General features: G+C 53.8%; 1 protein-coding gene across 4 annotated transcripts in view; it reads left to right on the forward strand.

The window, feature by feature from the left end:
- The window catches only part of SSBP3 (single stranded DNA binding protein 3), a 161135-nt gene that overhangs the window by 80259 nt on the left and 58039 nt on the right, over window positions 1-22837 (forward strand). The window contains exon 1 of one of the 4 annotated variants that reach the window (XM_040627269.1): window positions 7233-7574. The exons of the other annotated variants lie outside the window; for them this stretch is intronic. Within the exon in view, the coding sequence (XP_040483203.1) occupies window positions 7521-7574 (54 nt within the window). The 5' untranslated portion in view covers window positions 7233-7520. Of the gene's footprint in view, window positions 1-7232; window positions 7575-22837 lie in introns of those variants that run through there. 4 annotated transcript variants of the gene reach the window in all.

A 22837-nucleotide genomic window follows, 5' to 3' on the forward strand; every position in this document is an offset into this window, starting at 1 on the left:
AAAAAAAAAAAAAAAAAAGAGTGTGTGTAGGAGCATTTGGCACCTCTCAGTGCTCAGTAGTGGTTGGTTCCCTGCCCTTCTCTGTTGAGCGTGGCCTGCAACAGCCAGTGTGGTATACATAGTCTAGAATACAAAGGATTCAGCCACAGAAGTGCAGCATTTCCAAGACTCGATTGGTTTATTTATAAAACGGGAACACCCCCTGGCCGGGTTGCTGAGGGGAGAAAATGAGATCATGGGAAGAAGGTGCCTGGTCTATCCCGGGGCACAATAACCTCCTTCCTCCCCTCACTCTCTCAGTAAGTTCTAAGGGTGTGTTAAGTGGTGAGGTCAGGCTGGTGCGAGCCGTGTGCCACTCTGGAAGATCTTTGCAGTGGCAGAGCAGAGCAAGGGGAAGGCTTCTGACTGGAGCTGGGGATCTGGAGAGGCCTGTGGGAGGCGAGGCCACCTCCCTCCTCTGAAGGAGACCCTAGCGGTGGGGGGTCGGGGCTGGGGGGCTTGGGGATGGGGCCCTTTCCCAGCAGCCTGTGCTTTCAGCTTCTCTACCGGGAGGTGAGACTGCAGAGAGCTGCTTGGAAAGCTTGGTCCTCCCCTCCCCCAAACGCCGGGGGTGTGAAGCTGAACTGGTGTAACTACAGCTTGGTGTTTTGGTGTCTGTGAGAAAAAGCAGAATTGGCTCAAGCTGCTTTCTCAGTTAAGGGGATTTAAGGAGGAAAAAAAATTTAATCCAACCCTGGTGATCAATCTGACACCTTCCCTCTGAGCCCCAGATGGCTGATTGGGGCAGAAAGTTGGCCACCGCGGCTGTTGGGGAATGGAACGGTATCTCTGTCTCTGTCTATTGAGAACTGTGGCTCTCGGGATGCGCGTGCCCGCTCTATGTAAAGCCTGCCTGCCTGGTTTGGGTTTTGGGAGGGTATTTAAATATTCCCAGAAGGTTCCCGTTGGTTAAATGTCATTCCTGGAGGTGCCATGTTAACAGAGCACGACTAGCCAGGCTCGGCTACGTGGTTCAGAGTCTTCCCCCACTTCTTGTCCCCTTGCTGAAGTCCCAGGCTTGGTCACGAGGTAGCTGGGTTGGAGGAGGACGGAGACCCAGGCATGGCCCCTCGCCCACCTTAAGTAGGGCGCCCTGTCTTTAGAATCCACTTGGGGGACAGTTTGGAAAGTGAAAGGAAAATGTTCACCATCATCTTACCACAACTTCTAGACTTGGACAAGATGCTGTCCGGGTCTGCATATGTGTTTGTGGTCTGCTTTTTCTTTTGATAAGCATGCTTGTAATTATTTCTAATTATACTTTAATGGCTGCGTAGGTCTTATTTAACTCTTCGTCTCTTACTGGATCTTTCTTCCTGTCCTCCCCCCTTCCCACCCCACCACTGTACATAACACTGCAGTGAACATCTTAGCATTTCATTTTTGGATGATTCCCTTGGAATAAATTCCCAGAAGTGAAATTACTAGGTCAGAAAGTATGGGCCTCTCCTTTCAAGATCCTTGAGTCATTTTGCCAAATTATTTTCAAAAGGATTGTCTTGATTTACACTGATGCTAGAATAGATAAATGGGTATTCTAACTGCGTTTTTGCTTGCACTGGGGATTATGAAACACGTTTTTATTTTTTTTTTAAAGATTTTATTTATTTATTCGACAGAGATAGAGACAGCCAGCGAGAGAGGGAACACAAGTAGGGGGAGTGGGAGAGGAAGAAGCAGGCTCACAGCGGAGGAGCCTGATGTGGGGCTGGAGCCTGATGTGGGACTCGATCCCATAACGCTGGGATCACACCCTTAGCCAAAGGCAGACGCTTAACCGCTGTGCCACCCAGGCGCCCCGAAACACGTTTTTAAAGGAAGCTTTTTTTTTTTTTTTGCTCTAGATGAAAAATGTTAAAACCCTGACTTTTCTACTTTCTGTACCAACCACTATGTCCGACTGCTGTGTGCTTCTTGAAGCGCCAAGTGGAGTGTGGCTAGTCCTTTCTGCCCCCTGACTGCCAGGGACTCACAGCAGCCCGAGAGGGAGGAGAGGGCGGCTGGTGGGAACAGAGGTAGACCAGGTGTGATCTCGTGCTGGTGTGTGTAGCATGAGCTCTGTGTGGTGTCAAGGTTAAGGAGAGGAAGTTGCATGGCTTAGAGAGCCTTAGCCTTGAGGAATGGGCGTGGCCAGTGCTTGCTCTGCTCCAGCAGGCTCTGGTGGTGCCCTGGCTCATCATTTTGTTCAACGATGTTTGTGGGGCCTCCTGGGCACCACACTCAGTGGGGATAGGGAGATGGATAGGAGCCAGCAGTCTTTCCAGGCAGACAGAATCACACGCAGGGAATTTCTCTATGATGTGACAGATGGCTGGAGAGGGTGCCATGGACGATCAGGGCCGGAGTGACAAGCTCTGCCGTTCTTTTGTTCTTGGGATTTTCAACTCCCTTCTCCCTTCCCTGTTCATCGAGGGCTCCCCTTACCAGCAAGCAAGGCTGGGCAGATGAACAAGTATTCCCTCCTTGTCCAGTATCCGTACCCAGGTGACCTTTGACTCCATGGAATGGCCATGCTGGGAAGGGACATTGGAAGCCAGCAGCCCAGTACCTGTCGGGGTACAGTCAGTGACCGAGTACTTCCTGCCTAACTAGGCTGCTCACCCCCCACACTTTTCCTCCAGGGCCCTTTCAGGTGCTTTTTAGGAAGGATCTAAGGAAATATTTGAGGCCATAGCGTTATTTGTCCTGGGAAGCAGTGTTAGAGGTGTCAGCCCCAGCTCTCTTCCATCCATTTAACAATCTGTGTAACAAATCACTTTTGCATTTTGAGGCTTCCTTCTGTGTGTGCCAGGCAGGGAGTCCCTGTTGCCCCACTGACATTGGTGAGACTGCACAAGCCAGGTCTGGGCACAACTTAAAGGCTATAGCTCTTGGTCACGTTGTGTCATATAGAAGGGTTCTTATGCCCATCTTCTTGTGGGTGTAAGAGCTCTATGAAGTAGGGGAGTCCTTTATTCGTTCTGCTTCTCTACGGAGTTTGTGCTACATGTTAGGTCTTCAAACCTGCTTTTTGGGATGTGTCCCACATGCTTGGTTGGTGTGGTTTGTCATTGTGTGGTCATCCTCCCCCACGTCCATCCACCAGAGAACCAAGTAATCCTGTCTCCCCTTGGGGATTGGGTCTAGGGTTACGTGTTGGGGGTGGGGGCCATTTGGGCGCCTGTGAAGAGCCCCAGGATAGGAAGGGAAGTCTGGTCTGGGCCTAACTCTGCTACTTATGGCTGGCTAGGCCCTGTCAGGCCTCCGTTTTCATCGCAGCTACCTTGATACCTTCTAGGTCTGCAAAGCGAAAATCCCAGAGTTCCTGTATGCTAGCTGTCCTGAGGTTCCGGGAAAGCTTGTTTGGGGAAAGCTTGGCCATCTTGACCCTAAGTAGCATCAGCTTAAGACCTCTGCACAGAGGTGATGGGCAGCCTTCAGCCATCCCCTGGGCAGGGGGACTCTAGTCTCCAGCACTTTGTAAGACCCTGGGTGTGGACCCCAGGCAACATGGCTGTTGATTTCAGAAAACTCAGGCACACTCAGCTGGCGTTGGTGTGGTCATCTCCCTTTCCCCTCAAGTTCCTGGTTGGGGAGCAGGGATGACTGGAAGCAGAAGAGAACACAGAACCCCCAGATTGTGCCGGGAAGGGGGTGGATCATAGGACCAACTTGCAGCTGCCTCCCATTGTCTGCCCCGGCAGTAGCCCTAGCCCCCTCCCCCAGGTCCTCCTTTTGAGAATAAACATATCAACAGGATTGATTACCCGATTGGTCCCTGGGCAGCTGGCTCTGGCCTGCATCTGGAGGTGATTTCTCCGCTGTCACACACCCATTGTCTTGGATTATTCACTCCCACAAATCAGAGGTTGGCTTCACCGCCCTAACCCTACCACGACCCCCAGATGCTTGTTTGTCGGTCCAATGAACACTTCCTGCTCAGTGAAGGGGAAAAAAAAAAGAGCCTGAAGCACACGTGGGTAGCCTTTGAGCCCCACCCCCCCTGCCCTGATGCAGACAGGATGTTCCCATCCCAGCTCCTCCCTGGCCTCCCACCGGAGCCTGCCTTTCCGAAGTGGATTCAAAGTGGAGGAGACATTTCCAGGAAGCTGGCTCGGTCCCCCGATCTGGAACGAGGGCTTGGTGGGGAGGAGACACCCAGGGGCTTCAGCTGGGCGCTGTCCTGTGGCCTCTGCCCCTCAGGTGGGAACAGCAGGCCTTGAGTCCTGGCATCTCTGGGCATGGGGTTGGTCTTTGAACACTGGGCTCAGGAGCTGTGACAAGATGGGACAGCCTTCAGGGCAGAGAACAGGTCATGACTTTGCTTTGAGTCCGGAGCCGAGGCTGTGGTTGAGTGCACGGGGGCATGTTCTCTGGTCCTCTCTGAAATATCCCGTCTATTCTTCCAGGCTCATCGTGAGCTACACCCTCCTTGTGAAAGGAAGCCCTCTTTGACCACTTGCCCCAAACAATCCCTTTCCTTTGAAATACTACAAAGCTCAGAGCTGGTGCTGTGGGCTGGAGCCCTTTTCCTGTGGGCTGCTGCTTTGTTGCACAAGAATGAGAAAAGGCAGCTGGGCCGGTGAATGCTGGGGAGAGGCAGTTGGGTGTAGGCTGAGACAGATGTGTACGAGAGCTTCCACTAGCTGTATGGTGCGCCGGGCATGGTTGCCCAGCCGCTGCAGATGCCACTGGGACCCCAGCACCATGGACCTGGGGACACAACACAGAGCTCACTTTGGGTGGAGTAATTCAAGGACTGTTTCTGTGTGATAATGATTTGGCTTGTTCTCCAGCTGAAGACCTTAGAAATAGACCTCTACTGTGCACCGGGCAGGAGGAGGAGGGTGGAGGGCGAAGCAAGGGTGGGTGGGTGGAAGGGCTGCTTGTTCAATGTAGCTGGGCTGCTTTCCTGAACCTCCTGGCTTGTAGCTCCCTATGTGACGGCGGCGTTGGGGGTGGTCACAGGGCCAGGGTGCGTCACCCTTGGGGGCTGCATGTCCTGCCTGTTTGCTCCTGAGGAGGCCGACTTCATTTGCAGACCTTGCTGCTACGGCCCTTTGTAGCGCTCCAGGCCCAGACCTGCACTGCCCTTGGCGCGCCCGGCGGCGGTCTACTGAGTTAGGTGGGTTGCTTGTCTTCTCTTTGCCCCAGAAGTCCCGCTGGGCCCCCCAAGTCTAGCAGGGGTCAGAACCAGCTTTGACCTCCAGGTTCTCCACACTGCCTCTCCACCTTCTGGCTTTTGTTCCAAAGCAGAGAGGCTTTGGGGCTCAGCCCTTCCCCAGGGTATTTTCAGTCTGGGAGGACCAGAGTCCTCACTCCAAGCCCGTGGTGGGTTTCTACCTGGAGCCCCGGCGGCCCAGGGCCAGACCGGAACTCTGCTGCCCCCTTCTGGGATGGCCCGTTCCCTCCCCGTGCCTGTCCCCGTCCCCACCTTGCTTTCCTCTCTAAGACGAGGAAGTCTGTCACTGGTTGGCATCGGTGAAGCGTGTGTGTCTCGGAAGACATCAAACCACAGATTTCTTATTGCTCAAAACTCCGGAGAGATGAGGGTGGGGACCTGTGCTCCTTCCAGGTGCCGTTTAGCTCCCGGGTCAGAGAGCACAGGATGGGACCCCACGGTGACCCTTCAAGTCATGGGCACACGGGTTCGCCGTCACACGCGGTTCGTTTTGTCCTGTGGAGTTGTTTCCCCCTGCCTGTCACACGTGTTGTAGGCATTTCGGTTCTTTGACAGACTAGCTCGTGAAAATACTCTAAGGGGGATCTCTTCTCTTCCCAGGAGCAGAAGAGGCAGAGCGGGAAGGTGTGGCCTTCCCGCTCCCATCCCGGGATCGTGCCCACCGCAGCCCCGCTTTTCCACTTAGCTCTTGCTCTCCCCATGGTCTGGACTAGTACGTTGTAGATTGCATCAGGGAACCACTTACCCCAATTAAAACAGCCAGGGTGGGGGCCGGAGGAAATGGGCCCGGGGTGTGTTGGAAATGTTTTAGCTAATGTGGGAAGTGCTTTTTAAAAGGCAGGTAGAAAACTTTTTTCTCTTAGTAAATCAATTAAAGATCTTTCTTAAAATTAACCCCTGGAAGGTGTGTGTCAGTGGGCTCTGTTTCCCGATGTATACCCAACTCTGTGCAAACCTCCCCCTTCCCTCAAAAACATACTCTCAATGCCTTTAGAAATTTCTATGAAAGGTGACCAAGTGTTTTTCAAAAGAGCTCCCCCTCTGCGATAAATGCCAGGTAGTGACTGAGCCCACAGCCCCTGGGGAGAGAGAAGAAAGCCTGCCCGAGCACTGAAGAACCATTTCAGAGAGGGGAGGGAGGCTGGCTGTGCCTCCCTGAGGTCTGCATGGCCTGCTGGCAGCAGCAGGCACGAAGACGGGCATCTCGTCAGAGCCGGGCAGATGGCGTTCACCTGCTCGGGACACGCTCCCTGGTGCTGGGGCCCTTGGAGTTGCTGGGATAATAACAGACAGCTGCCAGCTCTGGGACCGAGATCTGCGGGCATTCAGACACTTGGGAAGTGTGCAAGGGAGAAGGAGGCGGCTCCAGGCCTCCCCTCCCCGCCATGGCTTGTCTTTTGTTTTGAGATTTGTGCGCCCCCCCCCTCCCGCCTCCCCAACATCCGAGCAACAAGAGTGTGTTAATAGAGGACAGTTCTGTTTTGGAAACGACAAGAAAGCGCCTTGTCGAGTGTGACCTGGCCTCCTCTTTGTCCAGCCTTCTCCCGCTTTGTGTGCGCCCGCAATGGGTTTTGTTCTAAGGGGCAAAGGAGTTGGACATGGATTTGCTGTGTTCCTGGGGTTTTCTTTCTTTTTTCCTTTTTTGGCAGCGGCTGAGGCTTTTGGTTATTTCTGAGTACAGGGCAGTTGGGGAGTTAGGGATTTTCAGGACCACTCCAGAGTCTTTGAGTTTTACCGGGTGGTGTCAGGAGTGGTAGAGAAGCCAACTTGCTGACCGCCTGCTGTTTTCCCAGCCCACTGAATACGTGGGGAAGGGACCAGTAATTTCTCACAGTGCCGTCAGCCTCAAATCCTAATAGGGACATTTCCCCACATATCCGTTGGATGCCAGGCTGGCTGTTTTGAGAACCAGCTTCATTTCCCTTCCCTTGTCATGCTGAGGAGGCATGCTGATGCCTCCCTTCATGATCCGGTTCCTGTATCGTGACTACAGCTCAAGTCTCTGTTGACTTGATCTGGCTTGTTGTAGAAACTTCGGCTCTCATTAGGCGACTTGCAAAGTCGTGTACTGTTTGGAGGCGGCTCAGTTTGAGGGGGTCTGATGGAAATTTTATAACCGCCCTTAAGGCAGAGCTCATGCCTCACTCCTTCAGGCCAAGACCAGAAGACAGGTTTGCCAAGCAAACGAGTGGTATCCTAAGATGCAGGAAGATGACAGAACCTGCTTGATAATCTGCACGGCTCGAAATCTGCGTGCTCTGCTTGCTTACACGCTCTGGGTGCGCTGTTGACAAATGGGCTCTGTTCAGTCACTAAAGCTATGTTCTGTGTGTGCCTCATACAGTCAGAAGTGCATTATAACTTTGTCACAGTGGTAAGTCGGACCAGCTTTTCATCTCCTATCCCTAATTATTCCAAATCAGTGAGATTTTCCCTGTAAAGCCAGTGGCAGAGATGACCTTTTTCTTAGGTATTCTTAATTTTCAGAACTGACCTAGGAGTGAATCCCTGCCCCTCCGGATTGGTGCGTTATTCTAATCTTTGTTATTTTCATATTGTTCTGGTAAGGGGCTTGGGAGTTGTTTGTTTGGGGGGGAAGTGTGCTTTAAAACATTAATTTGTTCGACAACACTAGGGATTCAGAGATAAATGAAGATGGGATCTTTGCCTTCAAGGAACCCACCGTCAAGCAAAGCCAGGCAGAGCATTGAACACAGCACAGCGTGAAGTTCCATGCGGGGCCCAGGCCAGGATAAGCCAGGCACAGAAGAGAGAGAACAAGGCCGTTCTCTGGGGTCAGGGGAGACGTGGAGTGGGTGTAGAGATTGGTAGAGAAGGTGATGCTAGGGCTGATTTGTAGCGGAACTGAGTGAATGGTGGGGAAGCCATCTCCTTCAAAGCATGCAGTGTGCGCCAGGATTCTAGGGCCAGAAGAGCAGGAGAAGGAGAGTATGATGGGAGTATAGGGTACCCCAGGTAGCAGGGCCTGGGTGGCCCATTGAAATCTGGGTTTCATTCATCCTGGGGGTTATGGGGACAGGGAACAGCTGGAATCCTATCTGAGTCTTCATCGTTTCACTCTGGGAATCTGGAGGTTGAGTGTCAAGGTGAGTAATGGTGGTGGGCGCCAGGGGGAAAGACTACAGTTGTCATGGACAGAGCCCGGTGTCAGGCCGGTGCCAGTGCTGCCAGCTACAACTGTGTGACCCTTGGCAATGCAGTCCTCAGCTGCCTGCTCTGTGAAATGGGTCGTATAGAGTCTTTACATCTTGGACTGTGAAGGTAGACAGAGAGAAGCGAGCATAGTAAGTGCTTTGTACCAAATAAACACATACTGTTACTCTCAGCTTTATAATGGTACTACCTGTAACAGTTCCTAAGGAACGGCAGATGCCGGGGTGCTCGTCCCACTCACCCCTACCCAGGGATTACCCAGGTAAGGGCTGAACATGGCGTTCGGTGAGGCCGTGCTGCTGCCATGGCTTTTTACCTCTGTTATGCAGTCTGGTTTCAGATAACCTGATGTTTGCTGATAATGAACCTGGTGTCCTGGCCTGAAACTCTATGCCTGTTTGGACTTGTAGCTTTTCCCCTGTCCTCCGGCGGATGCCCTCTGTGACACAGGGCTGACACCAGCCCGAGGCTTATCGCACCAAGGTGCACATTATCACATCCCTAGCACGTGTGTAATCTCCACTCTGTCCTTGGGAAGGCCCGTGGGTTCTGTGCAGGCCAGACGTGTCCTGTCCAGGAGGGTGGGGTGGGTGGGGGACTTACAGTCCAGGAGGAGGAATAAGAAAGGAACCCAGGAGCTCTGCCAGCCCAGATAGAAGGGTGTCAGGAGTTGGGGACAGAGTGGGAGTCGGGGAGGGAGGGGTGGCACGGTCAGACAGGGGGAGTCTGGGAAGGGCTACTGAGGGACCATGGGTGGTGTTTCCCTGGGACCTCGATGGTTAGGGTGTTTGTACAAACAATGAAGAGTGGGAGCGGAGCGGGGAAAAGGTGGAAGAATGGCTAGCAGGTCAGGGTGCCTGGGCTTGGGACAGAACTGGGAGAGGGCAGAAGAGTCTGCCAGAGAGGGAACCACATGGCAGCGACTCTCCGCGAGCCCTGACCTCAACTGAGAGCTTCCTTCTGCCTCTGGCGCGTCATCTATAAGAAGATCAGACTTGGGGCGCCTGGGTCGCTCAGTCGGTTAAGCGTCTGCCTTCGGCTCAGGTCATGATCCCAGGGTCCTGGGATGGAGCCCTGTGTCAGGCTCCCGGCTCGGCTTGGAGTCTGCTTGTCTCTCTCCCTCTGCCCTGCTCGTGCTCTTTCTCTCAGTCTCTCTCTCTCTCAAATAAATAACTAAAATCTTTAAAAAAAAAAAGATCAGACTTGAGTATCTTGCTGCTTTGCCGTGGCTCCAAGCTGCCCAGCCTGGCAAAGGAAGACCATGGCCTCTACCTTCAAGCTTCCTTCTCTTTTTAAAAGCGTTCCATGGCCCTGTGATTGCTCGCTGAGGTACCTTTCTGCTCTTCTAACTAGATCTAATTTGCTGTCCCTCAGCTGTGACATCTGATAACAGAAAATTTACTGTTTATCGAATGCCTATCATGTGCTGCCCACTGTGCTAGGAGGGTGCTGTGCCCTCCCTGACCGTGGAAGGTAGGCATTCGGGGGACCCGGAACACAGGGAAGGGAAGGGCCTGAGTCTGTGCTGGAGAATTCACATCTCTTGAATCTCTTGATTTCTCTTGAGGACCCTGGGGAGTAAGATCGTGGTTCCCCTCTTTCTTAGCGAACAAACAGCCCGAAGGCTCTCCGCGTGCAGTTGTCAGAGCTGGGATTTTTTACCCCGAGCCATGCTCCCCATGCCACACCTCCCTCCAGATGCCTCCACGCTGGTCTCTGCCTGGCTTTTCTCCTGTCATGGTAAATCTCCGCTGGGTGTGCCAGAGGGGACCATCGGTCCTGTGCATCCTCGGCCCTTTGTGGTAGCAGCGGCGGTGGTGGCGGTGGGGGGTGTTCTGGGTTTCTCTGGGGACGCCCTCTCAACAGCCGACAGCTGAGAGGTCTTTAGACCAGGCCTGAGGGTTGTTTCCATAAGCGAGGACTGGTCCTTTTTCCAACCGCATTCCCAGACTCAGTCTCCAGCCTTGCACCAATGGTGTTTATTCCTTATCAGCAGAAGATCCTGGGGTCTGGCTCCAGCAGTCCCTCAGGCCTCTGCTCTCATCTCTGCCTGCCCCCTGGGCATGCAGCCTTTGCACACCCCAGACCTTCTGCCTAGAACCACCTGTTCTTCTAGAGCTCTACCTGCCTTCCTGGTTCAGCCTTACCCAACCAGCCCCTCTTGGCCCCTACGTGAGACTAGCCCTGTGACCACAGAATGTCTGTGCTGAGTTGGAAAGAGTGTTCGCTGGCCCTGGGTCTCTCCAGGCTTTTCAGCTCAAGAAATTGAGGCATTGCTGCTGTGTTCTGCAAGGCAGCTGGGTGGGCGACTAGTTCTAGGCCACTAGTCACACTTAGTCATCGTTCCCAGCTCTCTTCTCTGTGTGGTCAGTAGGTTTGCCTCCTCTTCTTACCAGAACTGCCAGGTCAGAGTCCTGCTCTGCTCTCCACAACTTCTGTCATTTGGCGCCAGTGTACCTGACCAAGCCCTCCCCTAGTTCTAGCCAGATGTCACCCCACGCATCCAGCCTGCAGAGCAGGGCTCAGGGCTGCCTCCCCGCTACTCCTTGGCTCCCTCCGTGCTTCCTCTTGTCTGAAATGTCGCCTTCACCACCCTCCTGTCCTCTGTATCCTGCTCATCATTCATTCACAGACGTCACGGAGGCAGTGCCGATCCCTGGAGATAGACTGTGCAACCACACCCATCCCCTTACCTTTTCTTGTCATCCCCTGAAAAAGTGAAAAGAAACGGAAGGAATTCATTTCAGCGTAGTACACTCTATTTACTCATAAATGAGTATGTCCAAAACACTGTCATTTTAAGATGTAAGTAGTATAAAAATAATTGAGGCGTTATTTTACAGACTTCCTTTTCCTTCCAAGTCCTTGAGCTCTGGTGTGTGTTTTCACATCTCCGTCTGAACTGCCCACATCTCCAAGAACTCGGTAGCCCCGTGGGGCCTGGCCTTCCATGCTGGGCCGTGTGGGGGCGTGGAGATTTAGGCATGAGGTCTGTAGAGTGGTGGACTGGTTTTATATCGTCTCTCGATGCTGCCATTTATTGGCACTGTGGCCTGGGGAGGGCGACTTCCCCGCTCTGAGCTTACAATCCGCAGAGGCACACGCCCTCACCTCGCAGGGTTGCCGTCAGGCCTGAACGAGACAGGCATGCAGAGGCGCAGCCCAGTGCCGAGCACGGGTGCTAGTGATTGTGTGTGTTGAAATGATGAATTGACTGATCACCGGGGGCTGGCTTGGGGCCAGGGTCTGCCACCTGTCCCCTGGGCTGACCGTGCAGGTGGTCGATGTCAGACTGCCCAAAGAAGGGTCGTGAGTGACAGAGAGATCTGCCAGCTCAGGGCAGGAGCTTGCAGGAGCACTGAAGAGGGAGTGGTAACCTGGAGAGGCTTCCTGGTGGAGGCTCCACCCAGACTCACCTCGGGTTTCTGGGTCTCCAGAGCCCTCTGTGACGACAGCTCCAGCGCCCCCGCGGCTCCTGGTTGCTCGGTCTTTGTCCCGTGTAATTAGTGCGGCGTGCTTCACTCTCGTCTCTAATTGTGTCGTACAGCGTGTACTTTATTATATCAGGGTATAATACCGTCAGCCTGGCGGTTATCTTGTTCACTAATTGTTTCATGTGTCTGTCTCGTCTGCCCCGCCAGTTCACCTGTGTCTTTGGTGCCTTTTGTCTCCTCCGCCCTGGCAGGCTGGGCCTCGGGACCCAGATTCGAGTCCTGTGTCTGCCACACGGACTTGTCTAAGGCTGCAGACAAGGCACTGTCCCTCCTGTTACCCATGAGCAGGGTGACATCGCGATAGCTAAGCTTCCATTCGGCCCTCCCGTTCCCTGATTCGGTGGATATCCCTCCATTGGTGGATCTTCCGTGTTCTCAAGGCAGTGAATGGTCATTCCTTTGCTCAACAAGTATTTACTGAGCAGCGTCAAAGTGCCAGGCATTGGGAAGGTAATGAACAGGACGGATTTCTGCCCTCAGGGGGCTTAAGGTTTAGAGAAAGGAACAAATGCAAAGGAGTAAAAATGGCAGTATACTTAATTGGAATTGTGACGACATTCATTCAGCAAATCTTTGAATGTGTTCTGCACGGCGTTGCCCTGTGCTAAGCACTGGGGGTTTCCCAGTGAACAACACAGGTGGCCCTGCCCTCCTGCTTATGGGGTGAGGGCAAGACAGGCACGGACGCACGTGAAGGAAGACATCATGCCACGCAGGTGGAGCTGCTCAGAGGCAGAGTACGGGGCACTGGGCTGGGAAGAATGGGAGTGGGAGCCCTTCTGGGGGTGTTTTGCCCCTCCTGCCCAGAAGCCAGAGGGGAGGGCACAGAGCTGGCCCCTCCCCTCCTTGCCCTGGAAGTGTGTCCCAAGGCTGGGGTGTTTGCGCTCCTGCCCTTGTGCATCTGACTTGGGGGAGGCTCCGGGAGGGCTCTAAACACAAACCAGATGAGGGCGGTGCCTGCGGGTGCCTGGGAGCAGGGGCGGCCCCAAGAGCATGTGGCTGGGTCACCCTTTATAATTATCACACTGTGGCGAAGGCCCCCGGAACCCAGGGTGGTGGCGGGCGGGGGAGTGCCGGCTTCCCATCTGCTCAGCCTCTCTGGGCTCTGAATGGATTAGTTCTGTTTGGGTTGCAGCTTACTGTTGTGTGTGTTTTTCATCCCCTCCCGCTTGTTCTCTCCCTGGCCTGAACGCCTGCTCAGGAGCAGCGAGCGTCCTGGGGTGGGAGGGAGAATTGCAGAGTGGCCATTATCCAGACAAGAAAGGGAATCATTGGAGTTTGCATTCTTCTGGGCCTCTATGGAAACTAGGATGTGGCTGGGGCGTGCGGTGTCGTGTCGAAACCTCGGGAAAGTGAGAAGATGGGTGCAGCTGTAGAAACCAGGCTACGGTATGGTCTGTGTGAGTGACCCCACCTGGTATGGTCTGCCGCTGAGGTTAGTCGGTGGTGTGAAACCAAAGTTGGTGTGCTGCTGGTGGTGTTTCTTGCAGATGGGATGTCTGGATGGGCACTAATTCATTCCTACCAAGTGATCTTGGTGATGCGTCTGTTGCAGGAAACTTTTGGGCCCACATGGGCCTGCCACTGACCTCGCCATGTGACCCCTCTACAAGCCTCAGTTTCCCCAGTCTGTCAAGTGGGGGTGTTGATTCCTGTCTTGCAGGGTTGTTGAAAGGGGGAAGTAGGGAAGGTGTGGAAGAGACTTAGAGCCACCCATTGGACACAGGAAGTGTTCAGTAGAGCCTAAGAGTGCCCATCTCTTAACGTCACATCAGGGACACAGGACATTTGGGGTGTTGGGAGTGCCCCTGGACACCGTGGGATTTCTTGGTGGGCTTCTGCAGGTAAAGCAGACTTGTGGGAAGCCAACGTTGCTTCCGCCTCCTCTTTGAAACGGAAGGGTGTGGCCCATCACTCCTGTAGGCGTTCCTCAGTGTCTACTAGGAGCCCTGTGGCACCGACGCTTTGGAGAGAACAGTTGGGGAAGGCCGGGGAAGCAGCCACAGCCTCTGCCTCTGCCTCTGCCTCTCGGAGCCCAGGTTCTAGCTTAGAATCAGAATTTCACACGTGTGCAACAATTAGAGAAAAATAGCAGATGGTGTCTGATCAGACGTCACCGCTTTGTGAGGCTGTCCAGACTGCCCCACCCTCTGGCAGAAATAATCCTTCCTTTCTTTGGGGTCCCGCAGCCCAGTGCAGGCCTATGTGATACGATGCAGGGTGCCGGTTTTTACTTGGCCATTTGTGCCATTAATTGTGCAACAGCAGAAGTTTATTGAGTGCCTGCACGGGCCAGGTCCTGTCAGTGGTCCTTCCTCCTGTCCTGGTCAGAGCACCTGCTCCGGATGCTCTAGCCGAGAGTCTCCACTTGGGGCTCCCAGGCTGGCGTGTGCATTTCCTTCTGTGGGGCTCCTGAGCCCCCAGACCACCTCCTTCTGGGCTGCCCCTAGACCTCTCTCGTGCCCCTCTTTCTTGGATGTTCGGTCCTGGTAGCACTCTCCTGAGTTTGGTCTTGCTGTGGGGGCTTTTGGCCAGTCTGGAGGAGTCAATGAAGACTCTGGCCAGCCACCAGTCTGGCGCTGCTAACGAGCTGTGTGATCGTAACACTCTCTCATTCTCCCTGGGCCTTCATTTTCTTGACTTAAAACAAAACAACCAGGATTGGACTGAACAACGTCTCTGGTATTGGTTCTGAGACTTGAAGGTGTTTTTGGAAGTTGCGTGGGCCTAAAAATACCTTTGGTGTGCTGGACCTTTAGCCAGGCCTCGGAGATACCTAAGAGGCTTTTTTGTGGGATCTCACAGGCTAGTGGGAAAGAAGACATAGCAGATGCTGATGGTGCTCCAAGGGACCCAGTTGCTGAGTCCCAACAGAAGGCTCTGCCCAGAGGGCTTCCTGTATTTGGTGACTTTTTCTGTGGGTCCCACAAAGGAAAAAGGAGTAGAAGTTGGTGATCGGGAGGGGAGCATGCGAAGAGAGCATTGCAGGGTAAGGGAAGCGTCTGCAAACACTTGGAAGCTTGAAAAGACTTGCTGCGTTCAGGAAGGAGGGTTTGTGTGGGCAGAGCTGGAACTGAGAAGGGCCCAGCCAAGCTGGTGTGCAACTGGAAGCAGACAGTCTACTGAGCTGATGAACCTCCATCGTTGGTGGCCTGGTTAGGTCAGTCCTAGGGGCGAGGGGAGGACTGGAGCAGCTACACCAGTGAGGGAGACCGAGTCCAGATGGAGAGTGGAGTGGATGGGCACTGGGGCATTGTATGGTGGCCCACTGAGAGCTGGCGTGATTGGAGGGTTGCCCACATGCCCTTGACCCTCAGACATTTTCCTAATAATTTGCTGCTCTTGTGCCTTAGAGGGTGGGCTTAGCGGTGATTGTAAGCAGCTTAGATTTGCTGAGGGTATTTTAAAAAAAAAAAAAAAAAAAGCTACCTCTATCCAAATTATCCAAAGAATGAAAGTGCGGTGGAGTAAGAAGCACCCTGGCCAGGTTCTAGGCATGTCTGTCTCCTACTGGGGGCCTTTGTTTCCCCTTTGGTGAAATGGCAGGGGGCGGGGGAGACATGGGCCCAGTGCCTGAGGTGTGCTAGCCCACCCCCATGACTGCCTCCTTTATTTCCAGGGGGTTGAGGATCACACGGGGCAGGGTGGCTTCATTCTTGGCAATTGGAGTGGAAAATGCCAGTGTCTTAAAGCGAGTCCCAAAGGGGGTGGGGATGGGTGTGTATGTGTACTTGGCTGGGCGTGCCCCCAAACATCTCCCTTGGACAGGGTATCTGTGCCTGGCTTAGAGCCTGCACAGAGTCCCTTCCCTTCTAAAATATTATCTTGCCTATTAAATATTAATAATAACCAACCTCTCTCAGCAGGACTGAACCCCCAACATACTCTGGGTGGTGTTGCCTATGTGCGTCTCCACGCCTGTCCTTGACCCAGTGTGGCACCTTGAACAGAGAGAGAGAGAGAGAGAGAGAGAGACAGAGTGTGTGTGTGTGTGTGTGTGTGTGTGTGTGTGTGTGTGTTGTTTTTGCTACTGTGGAGCCGTGGCAGAATTTCTCAGCACTGCCAAGTTATTTTCTTGGGATGTATTTAGGTGGAGGAGATGAGCGAGGGGTGCATGACGTATATTTGCACAGGGATATTTGCACACGTTGACCGTGGTGTTTTCAGAGCTGATGTCTAGAGTGGCTACTTCCTCAGCCCTCCTCACACACTTGTGAGGGAAGGACTTTGGGGGACCTCCTCTCGGAGGGGTGGAGGGAAGGGTGGGTGGCAGGATAGGTCTTCTCTTCCAAAGATGCTGAGCAGCTCTCTGGACCCCAGACCATACCCCTCTTCCCACTGTGTTTGGGAGGGGGGAACAGCTGTGAGCTCTGCACTCTGCCCAGCGGGACAGCTGTGTCATGGTGCGGGGGTGGGCATGATCACACCCTGGTCAGACAGGAAATAAAATTACTTGGAGGTTTGCATGTATTGAAAGTCCTGGGGACAGCACTGGCTTCCCAGGGTGGGTAGGCAGGTCTGGCCCTGTACCCTAGCTCGAAACACTTCCTGCCTGCCTGCCCCTTTTGCAGGGTGCCCCCTCTTGTTTTGGTCTGAGTTTGTGACGTCCGCACGACAGCATGGTGTGGAAGGGCAGAGAGGGGTCCAACTCGGGCCGGGGGCCGTGGTCCAGACCAGTCCTCTCGGGTCGCCCCAGACCTAATCAGCTTACCTTGGGCAGGGCAGTGCTCTTCTGTTATTAAATGCAGAGCTGTGGTCTGCATGATGCAGGCAGCTTTAATGAGATTAGAAAGCTTAACCGAGAGGCCAATTACATCTGGGCCCGTACCTGTTTGGGCGGCTGTCTAAGCCCCGACCTGCATCCGGAGGCTTCCTGCAGGCCTCCTGGGAGCCTGGAGGGTGAGGGGCAGCAGAGGCCTGCCCATCTGGCTAGTCATCACTGGACCCAGGGTCTGTTTCCCCTGGTGAGGGCAGAGACAGAACCTAGGAGGAATTTGCTAGAACATCTGATGCAGGAGTTCCCAAAAAGCTGGATCCCTGCAGCCTGGGGAGGGTGGGCAGCTTGGTGGTTGCAGAGCTCCCAGGTGCTTTTGATGTACAGCCAGGTTTAGGGACCAGGAGTCGAATCCACCCCTTTAGTTTTATAGGTGAGGGGAAGGGACAGTGGCAGAGGGGTTAGCCAGCCAGGGGTTTGTCACCGCAGCTTCCTCCTTTCTTCCCACCCCTTTGATGGGCTGGGAGCTGGGGGTGCTGTTGCCCTTACGGTCACATCAGGTTTTGTGTTTGTTTCTTTATTTGTGCTTCACATTCCTGCATGAGGTAGGCCAGGCAGGCAGTGGCCACTTCCCATTTTACAGATGGTCAAGTGAAGGTTGAAGAGACCCGCCCCAAACTGGTGTCAGAACCAGGGGGCTTGGTTGCAGGGTTAAGGTCTTTTTCTTCCACGACTGAGGTCTTCTATCTGGTTCCCACCAGGGTGGTGGGGTGGGTGACATGGGTTTGTCATTACTGGACCCAGCCAGGAAGAACTGTGACCTTGTGAAGACACTTGCCCCCTGTGATCTTCACCAGCAAGACAGCTCAGATGTGAAGCAGAGGAGTGGAGTACCCACCTCCAAGTTGTTGGGAGGGTTGGCCATCCCTGGTGCCTACCTTGAGTGGTGGCTTGTTTCCATTGCTGGAACACACGGCCAGCAAACTTCGGGGCGTGGGATGGGAACGCTCGGGGGCTCCACAGCTGAGCACTGCCTGGCTGCGCCCCTCAGGGCGAGGCCTTCCTGGGTAAAGCAAAGGCAGAGGGAGGGTTTAGAAGGAGTGTCCATTCACAGTTATTTATGGAGTACGCGATGGATGTAAGCCAGGCAGAGTTCTAGGGGAGGCCGCAGAAACTTTCACAGACTCTGTGAAGGCAGGGCTTCTTTGCCCAGTTTTCTAGACGAGAGTGCCAAGGTACAGACATCTTGGGATACCGAAGTCCCAGATCGGATTCCTGCCCTGGACCCAGGTCTGTGAGCCGGAGGCCGCATCTAAAACAGAGGGGCTGTGGGACCCCCTCCTGTTCTGAGGCTGTAGATTTGAAGTTTCCGAAGGCCTGCGGATTACCCAAATCTAATTAAAAACTTCTGTCTTCAGTGGAGAAGACCCAGGCCATGGTCTCAAATGGAATTAGGCAAAACAGAAGACAGACAGACTGCTTTAGACACATTTGTGGCAGAGGGGGGCACTTACTTAGTCATCCATCAAGGACAGTCCTCCCGTGTCTCTGCGACTCACGAGATTCAAGCGAGGACAGAACCAAGACTCAAATTCAAGCCTTTTTCAAGGTTTCCATATTTCTCTCCTGCAATGATTGCTTGAAGAGAAAAACATAGAAACACTGGAAGATAAGGCCCCTCTTCGTCCCTTTTGACATTTGGGTTTATGAAAGTCTGTTCTGTTCGTTAAAGTTACATCTTTATAAAGGAGAAAAATAAGGAAGAAATTTCCCAGAAGAGCCAGGCCTAGCTTTGTCCAAAAAGCTCTTTCATAGTCCCCAGTCATTCTATTCGATGGTTATTGATGATTAGGCATAGTAAATATTTGGGTTCTGTTCTTTGGAACCAACAGTCCTGCAGGGAGGTAGCTTTTGTCCTTACAGTAAGGCCACGTAGAAAATTCTGAAGGAGTCACAGGTAGAGTTTCACGTGGGCTTGGAAGATGAAAAAAATCATCCTGCCCGGTACCCAGGGTGGCCCGAGGGACAGGTGGAGGGTTGACATGGCGACAGGGAGGTGTGGGCACTCTGGGTGGGGGGGGGGATGGTCTCTGTACCAGCTGGAGGCCAGGGAGTGTTCCCCATGGCTGAAGCTTAGGGCACGAGAGAAGAGGAAGGTTGGGGGGGGGGGAAGGGGGGGTTGATATGAGATCACAGCGCTTCATTATCTCTTTGTTTGCTTTAAGTCTCATGCCAACCCCAGTAGAGGTATTGTCTTGTATTGGGGGAACATCTCGAGTCAGGGTGAATTGCCTGCCCATCTAAATTAGCCAGGGAGCTGGGGAGCTGAAACCCTCATTGCACTGCTCTCTGCCTTGACCACGGCAGCCCTCGGTTAGGAGTTCATTGGTACTGAATGTTCCACTGAATGCCTCCTGAGACAGTTGCAGGTGGAAACTGGTATCTTCTGATACTGAGTTCTAGCTCATGAACCTACTCGGGGACTTTAGTGTTTGATCTGGGGCTGGGAGGTGGTGACATTTGAGCTGGGCATGGATGGGTGACTAGGAGTTCTATAGGTAGATAAATGGAAGGTGATAGGGAGCTTGTCTGGGAGAGACCTCGAAAGTAGCACAGTGTCCCTTGGGGAGCGGAGGACCTGAGACCTGGTTGATGAGAGGCTGGAGCCATTCCCAGGGCATAGTAAGCACAGGGAGGGGGCAGAACAGGGGGCAACCAGAGGACCCTGTGAGCTCAGAGAGCCTGGTCTCTGCCCTCCCTCTTCTCTCTGCCCTTCTCAAGTTCTCATGTCAAGTGAGGAATTGAATCAGGGAGGAGGAAGAGGACACATTTTTCCTGAGTGAGCTGAGGGCTTGCCCTGTGGCTCATCTCTGATCGCAGGAACCACATCTCTTAGAAACTTGTGGTTTGGAGGGTCCAGCTGTGAAGGGCAGTCCTCAAACTGGCAGAGGATTCCTGTCTGTGGGGTGCATTTTGTGGGGGCAGGGAGTGGTTGTATGGATGTAGCCAAATGGTAAGTTAGTAGGTGACTAGCCTTAGAGTTTGACTTTGTAGACATGGTGGATACTCTTGAGAGGCAGGATTTCTGCAAGGACTTTATTCATCCAGAAAATATTTACTGAGCCAGCACCTTGTCTCTGCTGTGTGCACCATCCTTGCCCCTGTCCCCGGGAAGACAGCTGACCAATTTAATAAGGAATTAACAGTCAGATGTGACAAGTGCTGCGATGAGGAATACATAAAGGATGGAGAGGCATCGCCCAGGGAGAGAGCACGGAGCAGCGGTCCAGAGAGCGACACCGACCTGTGCAGGGGGCGGCTGGGCGTGCGCATCCGGGAAATACGGGTGAAGGAAAGGCCTTTGGGAGTTGGAGTCCTAAATATGTGTACGTGACAGTAGGTGATTCTTTCTCCACAGGACTTTAGGCATCTCACTTCTTGGACCCTGATGCATCTCTTTATAAAGACTTTCCTTTGTGCTTTCGATGCAGTATGGAGTAGGGGGTAGACCACCTCTATGGGAAATCCTGGGTCTGTTTCAGAAGCCAAGTTTGGATCAGAATTCTCAGTAGATAAACTCCTCTGTCCCCTAGAAGCCTTTGACCTGTTAGGTCATCTCTGGTCCTTCCAGGCTGGGCTCTTGGCCACACCCCATTAGCAGGTTTCTCACTAGGATCCCAAAAGATATGGGGCAATGCTAGCAAGAGAGCCATGCCTTGTACACCTGATAGACACCCAACACATTTCTGTAGACCTCTTTGTGGGGGAGCTCTGAAGAGGCCCCCCTGCCTTGCCCTCGAACGCCCCACGGGTTGTCAGCAGGCCCTAGAATGGGCTCTGCGGGTTGGGGCTGTATCGAGGACTGAAGCTGACCAGCTCTTGTCAGACCCCTGACCTGGCTTGGCAGCCCCTCTGCATCACTTTTGAAGTAAACTAAGTAATCCCCCTCTGAGGTCCTCTGAAAGCCTGCTGGGGTGGACTCTGTTCTCCAGTGCCACTGAGCAGGGCGGGCGTGTGATGTGTCTTTGAGGGGCTGACGCCTGCACTCACAGAATTTGAGTCAACCAGACTGGCTGTGTTTGTTCCTTAGGGACACAAGGTACCAGAGTGTTTACCTTTCCTGCTTTAGAGACAGACATGTACACACACACACACACACACACACACCCCCGCCCCCACACACAGAATCTGTGACCCTGTAATCCTCTTGTTGGGAGTGTTAACATTTCTGTAAAATGAGCATTCTAGTTCCCCTCATCTCAACACCACTCCCCTGTGTTTGCTCACAACCCTGGGAATTGGGAGCAGGGCGGGATGAGAGTTACTTCTCTCTGGACTGTTCCCAGTGCAGCAACCCTTCATCGTGTGCTCCTGGGTACCCGGCCGTGTTCTGGGGAGGCTTCCCGGTCCTATGGCAGTAGGTTGGGGCTTGAAGGGCAGGTAGGGCAGCAGGGGACACATGGGAGGGCTTGCTCCCAGCATGAGGCGCACTCACAGCAGAAAGTGGGCACTGGGCGGTGTGATCTGTGTTGGCAGCATGGCCAGGCCATCAGCGTCCCCCCATGGGCCAGTGCCGCTGGGGTGGTGGGAGGAACTGAGTCCTGCAGTCCCAGCGCCCCCCCCCCCCCACGGAGACTTAGGGCTCCCCCATCTTGACTCTGTCCCTTTATAAGTGAGGCACCGGGGGCTTTGAGAAGAAGGGGGGCTGCTCTGCTCTTGTTCACCCAGCTAGTTTGGTGTGGGGTTATTGTTGAGGCCGAGCCGTAGTGCCCTTTGGTGTCAGCTAAAGGGTGTGATAGAGGGGAGGGAATGTGGACTTTGAAGTCAGGTGGACCTGGGTTCGATGCCCAGGACTGCGGCTCCCTGGCCTGCTGTGTAATGCTTGTTTTCTTCGCCAGCATGGGGACGGTAATGCCACCTACCTGCTAGGACTGTTTCAAGGGTCAGAGAGCAGTCCTGAAGGGCCAGGCCTCAGGAGACACCTGTTACCGTCAGCTGCTGCTGTGCCGGCACTCCTGTGGGCAGTGCAGGAACAGAGAGAGTGTGGTTGGAGCCTGTCACCTCTAGAGGAATGGAGCCCTGGCTGGGGGCCTCTCCCTGGCCTCCCCAGTGCCCTGGAAGGCTGACACACAGGCCCAGCCGTTGGAACCCAGCACCTACTGGGTGGGGGCCAGTGGAGGCTTCTCTCCCCCTCTAACTCGGTTGCTGGTGATCGTGCCTGGCAGGTGCCGGGGACCCAGCTGCCAGGGGCCTCTGGACAAGGTTCTCTCCCTTCTACATCTTTGGCAGCACCGGCTCCTGAGCAGGAGGCAGTCTGGCACCCGGATTTCAGGCAGGAGAGCCAGCTCTGCTGTCCCCCATCTGACAGCTGGGCATGGAGGGCTGCCCGAGTGGACAGTGGCACCCTCTCTAAGTGCCCAGCTTCTCATGGTGGTGTTTGGTCCAATTTCCTTCGCGTTGTGACCTACATCATTCTCTATTTGCTAAACCCTCTGAGCAGGCAGCAGTAATAAATCAATTAATGACTCCGACGAATCGTTTAATGGCTGACAAAACACTAAGGCCAACAGCTTGCATCTCCAGCAGTACCAGAGGATGCTGGTTGACTGGGGTGGGGGACAAAACCGAGACTGTTAGCTAAATTAGCACAATTAGTGCGCACTTTAAAGGCGTAGGTGGCATCTGCCCAGCCTGGAGCCTGCGTGCTGGCCGTGCAGACCGCGCTGCTGGGCTCCTCACCTGCGCCCCGCCCGGCCCCTGCCTTGACGCACCCTCCCCGGCCCAGTGTCCGCTTCTCTGGCCTTGACATCGGGGACCCCGGCGAACTTTACAGACTGCACTTTCGTCCTATCACAGCAGAGGATGAACTGAAGGCAAGTGACTGGGTCCCCGCTAAATTTGGTGCCGGCCGAACAAAGTGTGGGCTCCCATTTTTAAAAGAAGTTCTGAGGGTCATGCCTTTAATGATTTCTTTCAAACTTAAAAGTTTCTAGAAGCAGGCGATTTTTTTTTTTTTTTGTTCTCTGCGCACCTCAGTCCTGGCAGGATTAAGTTGTCATTGGAACTGAGCGCGTGTGTGGGTCCCCGCCAGGGAATTTTCCGCTTTGCAGAGGCAACTGCCAGTGTTCTTGTTAAGGAACTGTCACTGGCCTACTATGACATGTTTGCGGTTGTAAGTAGCTCCTTTAAGACTCTGTGTGTGTGTGCACGCGTGTGTGTGTGCGTGTGCGTGCGTGCGTTGCTAATGGTGTAAAC

This window comes from Ursus maritimus, unplaced genomic scaffold (genome assembly GCF_017311325.1).
Source record: "Ursus maritimus isolate PB19 unplaced genomic scaffold, ASM1731132v1 scaffold_12, whole genome shotgun sequence".
Lineage (NCBI taxonomy): Eukaryota > Metazoa > Chordata > Mammalia > Carnivora > Ursidae > Ursus > Ursus maritimus.